General features: G+C 50.3%; 1 protein-coding gene across 1 annotated transcript; it reads right to left on the reverse strand.

Annotated features, from left to right (window-relative positions):
* Positions 1-463: 463 nt before the first annotated feature.
* On the reverse strand, positions 464-8,258 carry BOD1 (biorientation of chromosomes in cell division 1; the record flags this gene model as incomplete). The annotated part of the gene is made up of 4 exons (XM_019635939.1): positions 464-1,201; positions 2,175-2,371; positions 4,469-4,593; positions 8,046-8,258. Coding segments are annotated over 3 exons (534 nt in total), but the record flags the coding sequence as incomplete, so codon positions are not given.
* Between the last annotated feature and the right edge of the window lie 3 nt (positions 8,259-8,261).

Genomic DNA, 8,261 nt, shown 5'->3' on the forward strand with positions numbered 1-8,261 from the left:
GGTTATAATTTATAAGATTAACAATATCCAGTAGTGGACTCAACTAAGAACCAAGGCTCTTAGTCTGAAGGGACCTCTGACATGACCCGAGGCTTGGGGTACCAAGTGTCTGGAGGGCCAGCGGTGTCCCCGGAGCTTGTTACGTCCTCAGGTCCCACTGCTCATCTTCAGTCAGAACATGCGTTTTCCCATGATCCCCCTGTGGTCCTCACGCACATTCAAGTCTGAGCAACACGAGCATAGTGCGCGGCCCTCGACTAAAGCCCCGCGTCAGCGATGGTCAAGGGAGGGGAGCTGCCTGCCCACGTCCGGCTCCGCCGGCTGGCTTCAGGGCCAAGGCAGTTCCAAGTTCTGTCTGCCGGCCGTCACCACCAGGAAGTCATGTGCACAGGAGTGGCGTGCAGGCAGAGGAAGAAGGTTCCTTTCACACCCCGGGGTCTATTATTCAGTTGAAGCTTCAGAGCAAGAGTTTCAAAAGATTTTATTATAAAACTTAAGCTACTTATTAATCATTCACTTTTCTAAAAACCACAAACATGGGAACAAAATAAACACACCCAAGACTGCCTATCCTGGACAGAGAGCCTGCAAACGTTTCCTTTAATCTAATGTCTGAGGCTCCTCATGCATTCTGGGTCCCCTGTTTTGTCACCTCTTAGGGAAAAGAAACTAAAGCTACAAGATTCATGTACAACAGGGTCACAACAACTTAAAGCTATTCGATGCTAGTGGCTTGTGCATTCTATTACAGTTTGTAATTGAGAAACTGTATCAAATACGCACTGTCAAAATTTGCTCTCAGCTAACCTTTACTGTCATTCCAAGAAATTGCATCTTTGAGACTGGTTATGTTCCTTTACTGGAGCTTTTTTCATTCCCCAGCACAAACCCCAAAATCACATGCTCCTCCAAGTTCAAGTATCAAGGTTTGTCTCTGGACAACACCAGGTTGATGTAGTGTTTCTATAGATCGCTGTAGTGTCTACTGGGTGTCATCCCTGCAGACAGGCTGGCTAGAGGGCAGCACAATGCAGGGCACACAGGTCAGACTTGCTCCCTGTTCAATCTGGACCCTGCCCCAAAGTCCAGGCTGCAATCAGTGACGACCTCGGCCTGTCTTCATTCTGAAGTTGTACCATTATGAACCAAATCCATTTCTTCACTGCTAATTCAAGAGTTTCCAGAAGATGTCAGCCATATTCTAAAAGAAAGAGAATCGTATCAAAATGCTTACTGATAAAGGACTACATTTACTTAATTTTATGATCCTAAAGGAGTTTACAACGAAACCCGAAAGACTTGAAATGAATGTTTTACACTCCTTAATGGCACCGAGGCCTTTTCCCACAGGCACAAAAAGACAACCCCTCTTCTGAGTGAGTGCCCACGCCAGCCTGATGCTCCTGCCTTGTTCACGCGCTGACGCTTATCAAAAATAACAGACATCCTGGAGAATCGTACAAACAGGACACAAAGTAGAAGAGGGGATAAGGCAATGCCAGTGGTTACTACCACCGGCTAAGTGGGAGTCCGCTGCTTCCTCGTACTTGCTGGTCACTGCTTATATTTACTAACGCCTCCCAAACCCTGCAAAAAGCACTGTTTTGTGCATCTACAGCTGATTTTTAAAATTAAATTCCAAATGTAAAACAAGGGCGTATGTATAATAGAAGACCTATGAGAACTGACAGTGGTCAACTCAAATCCCTATAAATACAAGGAAACCCAACAGGGCTTAAAGCAGACTTCGGGTCCCATTTAGGATGATGCCAGCTTAGAATGTGTTGTTTGATTTTATACCCAAATTGCAAACCCAAGTTTAACTCCTGTCCAGGGGCGAGACTCATTTAAGCGATTTCAGAAAAATGAGACTTTCTTTTGAATTTCCCTGAGCACACCGACCATCTTAGCTGGTCTCTAATGAAGCATCTATTCAGAGCCTAAATGTTTTGCTTTGCTGCAAGAGAAACTCACACTCACTGACAGGAAAATGCTAATTAGTTCGCAGTAGAAAGATGCCTCTTAAGCAGTAGGTGAAGTGCATCTGCGCGAATACTTTTCTGAATAGACAAGGACTAGGATGATCACCAATAACGGCTTACCCCTTTTCTATGCATGTCACTTATCTACAAGTCAGAGACGAATGCTCCTGGGCAAATGACGGGACACCAGACCTTAGGACGCATCCTGGGACGGGGCTGCAGGGTCCTGGCCTTCCGGCTCTGCAGGGGGCGCCGGCGCCGCTGCTTTTTTCTTGGCCGCCAGGAACTCATGAATCGCTCTTTCTATCTGGGGCCTGAAGATGTGGTTTAGTTTGGGGTCCACCACCTGAGAAATTATTCTGTCCACTCCTGCTTCCAACATCCCCGACCTTGTGGAGACAAAGAGATCATTCTGTTATTTGGTTCCTCTGAGACTCTTTAGTCCCCCACCAGTGTAAGTGCGAGCCCAATAAGCATTCACCCGGTCAAAGCTACAGCCGCTCTAGCGAGTTCTTTCAGAGGGAGATCCATTTACACAGAGTTCAAGCTATTATATTTTTACTTCCGGGGGCAATCCACTACCATATTATTCCTAACTTATAATCTCACCCACTACTACCTCAACCTTGTACAAAGAACCAAGCAAAACTAAGCAGCCTGTCCCAAAGACAAAGAACAAGTGACAACATGGTAGGAAAGAACTTGATGACGGGTAGAGCTGAAAACCTTGATCTCACTGTCAAAGCCAGCGAGCCTTGGCCTTGACTCCACTTCCTTCAACAATATTCTCTGACCAGCCAGAGCCGAAGTGACCTGCAGTAGCACTCTGGCCTCAAGTCCCCTGGTACAACTCCAACCCGTCAGGGCAGGGAGCGCTTACGTCACCAGCAATCCCCCTGGCCTTCAGCTGTGACTGTCACCTAACACACACTAGGTAACTTGGAAGCAAACAAGTACACAGACAAGAAACAAATTGGTTCTAGGCTCCTAAGGGGCTAAAATACACCCCAGATCCTTTTTGAAGTAGAGCAAAAATTAGGCCAAGTCAAACACTTGGGATAGGGTAGTGAGGAAGATTACGTTGACAGGAAACACATCACATTTGAAAGTTTGGAAGAGAGTCTATATAGGTTCAAACTGAAGTGCTCTTCTCGAAGGATTAAACTATTCATATCCATCATAAGCACACGGGTAGGTTTCACTCATTGTCTTTTAGGCTTGGGAGTTCTTGGGCCATTCAAACCTTTGCTTGGGTAAAAACAGGTCCTGCAGTCAGTGGGCAGGTGGCGGCAGGAAAAGGAAACAGGTGAGTGAATGCACACAGCGCCCAGTGAGACGAGAAACAGGCCCTGAGCTGCTTAGGCTGGATGGTGACGGAGATGCTCCCTGCATTCAGGGGTGATCACCAGCATATCAACAGGAAGCCTCAATGTTGACACAGGGCCACAGAGTACAGGGGCACTTTCGGGGAGACCCACAACCCACATCCCACTGCCTGCCCTCAGAGATGAGCACGTGACACACAGAGGTCAGCATCAGGCCGTGCTCATCAGGAAGCAAAGCCACCCCTCCTCAGGCACAAGCCACTTTCCAGCTACGCCCTCCACTTCCCGAGTCAGAGTCACAGGGGTCTTCATGGGATGAAGAGGCCAATCAGGGAGAGCAAAGAAGGAAGAAAGTGCAGCTCCCTTTCCTGGACACTGGAAAGGTGTCTGAGGGGAACGTGAGATCTTGTCGGGAGCCTGGAACCCAGGGAAACGAGCAGATGTCATGAGTGGAAAGACTGTGGGTCACAGTGAGGTGCAACAGCAGAGCCCGATTCCTGGGAAGCCTCCACGCTGTGGAACAGGGACGGCTTCTGGGCCTGAACGGCCGGGTCAGCGCACCAGCAAACCGGCACTGAGGGCCGCAGGTCGCAGCAGGGAGAGCGCCAGGCTTCCAGAGAAAACCTTCCTTTCAGAACTGCACTGGAATTTGCTTCGGATTCAAAATGTTAGCAAGCATCAGAGAAATGTCTCAGTATTAAGTCCAAATTCGTGTTTCAGGTTAAATACATTCTAGATCCAATCAGAGGGCAGGAAATTTTACACAAGTGGTAAAACTAGGCATTCACTTGAGAGAATCAAGACCGAGCTCCTTGTGCCCAACATCCAAACGTTGCTACCCGGGTATAAAACTCCCACAGGGGTTCAGACCACACCGACATCACAGAGCAGAGATCAGGCCTAACCGTCTGGAAGCTCTTCCGAGGCGCCTGGGGGAGACGTGCACAGCAAGCCGATACAGGCTGGAGACACCGGCCAGAATTTCAGCGGAGTCCTTGGCTTACGGGAACCTAACCTTAACACAGGTGCGGTCTCCTGCGCCTCGTGCGTGGTCCCAGCTATGCAGCACTGGCCACCCTGACCAAGCTGTGACTCACACCGGCCTGCTCGTGAGTCACGATGGTGACAACTGCCTTTCCGCTCTCAGTTCCGCTTACTTACTGGACCACACTCTGCCTCAGACCATTTCGCAATTGGTTTTTGTTCATCGTAGGATTCCACTCCTGCTTGTCCAGATGTGTTGACACAAAATTATCCACTTTCTGCCTCAGGTTTTGGTAAGCTGGCTAAAATATTAAAAAGAAGGGGCAAAGTCAGAAGTTACATGGATCAAAGTGGTAATCAGTCATTCAAAACACTGCTTTTCATAGAAACACCAATTTTCAAATCCTCAGACCACTTCATGGTGGCCGTGAAGCTCACCACGCAGTCCGGCAGAGCACGGGTTCCTGGCTAACACCAGTGCCCACTGTATGGTGGGTGGGCACAATGCCAGATGCTGTCATTATCCCATTTACTTTTCAAGTAACCATGAGTGAGGTGGCTGTGTTAGCTCTCAGGTCCTGGCTCCCTTTTAAAGGTTAGAAATTTAGGCTCAAAAAGTAAACAACTTGCCCACATGGCACAGCCAAGGTCAGGCCCAGGCTGGTTCCGAATCAGAGGAGCTGGGTTCCAGACCGGCTCCATTGCTTACTAGCTCTCCGACTTTCAACAAGCCCCAAGCCGCTCAGTCTGTTGCTTCCACCTGGAAAACTAGTATTACTGCCCTGCTTACCTTGCAGGGCTTCCCGGCAGCAAACAAGGGCTCAGGAGGGCCCTCTGCCTAGAACGAAGGGCCAGTCAAATCTCAGCATGACGTGAGAATGGGGACTGAAACCAAAGCCCGTGCAACACTGGGAAAGGCTCAGAGGAAGCAAAACTGAAGTCCAAGGAGCCGAGGGCACTTAATGGTCTTAAATGTCTCTGGTTCTAGACCCAACTGGGATTAGGAGAACAAAATTAGAAGGAACTCGGTAAACACCAGGAATGCGTGTTCTGAGCCTTCGGAAGCTTCTGGTGCTCTCAGCTGCTCTCCCCAAACCTGGTTAATGGTGCACACTGCTGTTTAGCACCTCACTCCCCACCCCCACGCCCCCACCCCTGCCGGCAGAGGATGCTTCTCTACCCCAGTGATGCCGAGTTGAGCAAGTGATGTGCTCTGGTCAGTGGAATGTTAGTACAGACACCATACATGTGGCTGCACTGTCTGGCTTGGCTGTTATGCTCTGATGTCCTGGGTAGCCAGCTCCTGCCCCGTCAGCCTGGGACCTAGGATGACTGCATGTGCAACTGACCCAACCTCAACCCACAGCTCGGACCCCAGCCCATGCCGTCTGCAACCTGCAGCTAAGCCTCCCAGCTGAAGACCATTGCGACCAGCTGAACCTTAGCTGACCTGCAGCCCTATCAGCATGAGAACAGTGCTTGTTCTAAGCCACTGAGATTTGGTTTCTGAAGCAGTGTTACTGTGGCCCAAGTTTGCAACGTCAGATACATGAAATCGACAAAAGAATCAGTAGGCCTTAACTCCATGAGCGGGCTCTTCCAAAAGGCCAAGAACACTGACTCACAGACATCAAGACTCCACTAAACCTGGAAAGAGGAGGCAGGGAGATGAGTGGGAAGTAAACTTCACAGACACCCAGGTACTATCTGCCTAGCAACTCCTTTTTCCTGGTAACCATCATTCCTTCTTCACATGGGCAGGGCAGTGGGTGTCACGTTCTCCTGGCTGACCCCCATCCCCGGGATTTTTTAAACTGGAGCTGAGAGCCCCTTTCTAGAGGAAGAAGCTATAAGATGTAATCAAGAGATACTGGTCACCGAGTGGATGACTCTGCTCTGCCGACAGTGAAGGTTATAAAGAACAGGGGTGCAGGACAGCGCGGCTGGGGCAGGCCTGGTCCAGTGCAGCGCTGCCCTCTCACCGTTGGTCCCTTCAATCCTTCCTTGGATTCCACGCGTCAGCAGACCCTCCCCTTCGCTCAAAGGAGCTAGAATTAGATTTGTCACTTGTAACCAGGCATCCAGACACTATACCTTCTGCTATGAACAGTAACTCATCCGCTCTGAGGACAGTTTACTGAAAAAGGACAGCAAATGTCACCACCAAACCTGAACAGATCCTGACAATACAGACTAATTCCCTCAATTCATGTACCTTCCATTCATATTTTATTGGATTCTCTATCCCTCTCTCGACTCATGCATCAGTTTATTTGTAGTTTGGATGCACTGCAAAGTAAATTGCAGTACACTTTCCTCTAAATGCTTCAGCAGCCAGGGGTGGGGCCTAAGCATATGCATTGCTAGCCCGTTCTCGGGGGCGCTGCTGACCCAAGGACCACACTGACAACCATGGGGCCAAAGCAACGAAGAGCTCAGTAAGATGTGCCTGAAAATACACTATCTCCAAGAATAAAAACAGCTTGATAACTACCAGGAGGAACGCCTAAGAAGGTGTTAAGTGGGGGTAGCTCCAATTTCCTCTGCAACAGTTCAATATTAATTAAAAAATGATAACAGCCTGCATACTACATTGATTAAGCCACACAAAATGTAACAGGGCATAAGAAACAGGGGAACTTGTGACGGGAAGTTGACAACACTCAGCCTCCCAGGAAAGGTGGGAGCTATCAGTCCGCACCTGAGACCCGTAAATAAGAAAAATTAAGCACCTCGTTTCAAGGACAGCACTTCTTCTTGGGTTTTTAATCTTGGAGGAGGGTAACAGGGTCGACGACTTACTACGTAAGCTCTCTGGCCCACGTGCCAGTTTTGTGCCCTGGAGTTACAAGCTTTGAGGACTGGGTAGGGGCCGACTTGTCCCTCCATCTACACAGCATGGCACAATACAGGCCAATGCATGTTCAATGAATAAGCAGACGGGGTTTCCCTATTCTTAAGGTCTTCTTTGAAGCCCACAGTCTTGTTGTGAGGTAGGCTCAGGGAGGAGCCCCCGTCAGCAGCAGCGCCTCCTACACCCACCAGCGTCCTCTTGTCAGACTGGCTTGAGAAAGAGAGAAAACGAACGTTCCGGCCACTGCTGTATGTCTGACAGAACACACAAGACTTCACTGAATGCAAACAACCTTGGCAACTAGGTCAAGTGAAGTATTACTAGCATTTTACTGGGGGTGGGTTGACCTGGGTTACGGCATTAGGATCTGAAACAGGCACCACATCCCCTTCAATCAGTCACGGAGCACAAAATAAGGGTGCTGGCTGTACAATGTACCTTAGTTCAACCGCATTCGCAAGTCTGCAAATCGCGGAGCTAGAGGGGGGGAAAAAAAAAGGAACAAGTGACTACAATATTGATGACTGCGTTCAGACCATGCTCGCCGACTTACCTGGCTTTCTCCACTACTCTTACCATATGGAGGTTTGCTACTGAGAGGCTTAAAGGAATCCCATCCCGGGAAAGATGGGGGGTAGGCTCTAAAGCCAGTATTGAAACCCCAAGTTCACAGAAGCGACTGGGCTAAACTGGACGGCGAGTCGTGCCGGCGCGGGGAGCGCAACCCACGTGGGCGTCGCTCAGGAAGCTCCCCGCGACTGCCCCAAGCGGTCCGACCTCCCTGCTGAGATTTTTAAAGGTATCTTTTTGTGTTTTCCTCTCCGCTTCGGGAAAGCAAGGTGGCGGCCCCGGCGGCCTCATGCCCGGCGCGATCCTCTTCCGCCCAGGCGGCCTCAGTACCTTGGTGTCCACGTCGGCCAGGCAGTCCCGGCGGAAGCTGTCAAACAGGCCCCGGCTCTTGAGCTGCTCCACGATGAGAGCGATGAGCTGCGGGTCGCCGGGGGCTAGTGAGGCCGGGTTGATGGGGCCTCCGCTCCCGCCGGCCCCCGGCGCGCCCGTGCCCGCCCCCGCCGAGGCCTGGCCGGATCCGCCGCCGCCCACCGCGCCCGTACCCCC

The sequence above is a fragment of the Hipposideros armiger genome, unplaced genomic scaffold, assembly GCF_001890085.2.
Source record: "Hipposideros armiger isolate ML-2016 unplaced genomic scaffold, ASM189008v1 scaffold_25, whole genome shotgun sequence".
NCBI lineage: Eukaryota > Metazoa > Chordata > Mammalia > Chiroptera > Hipposideridae > Hipposideros > Hipposideros armiger.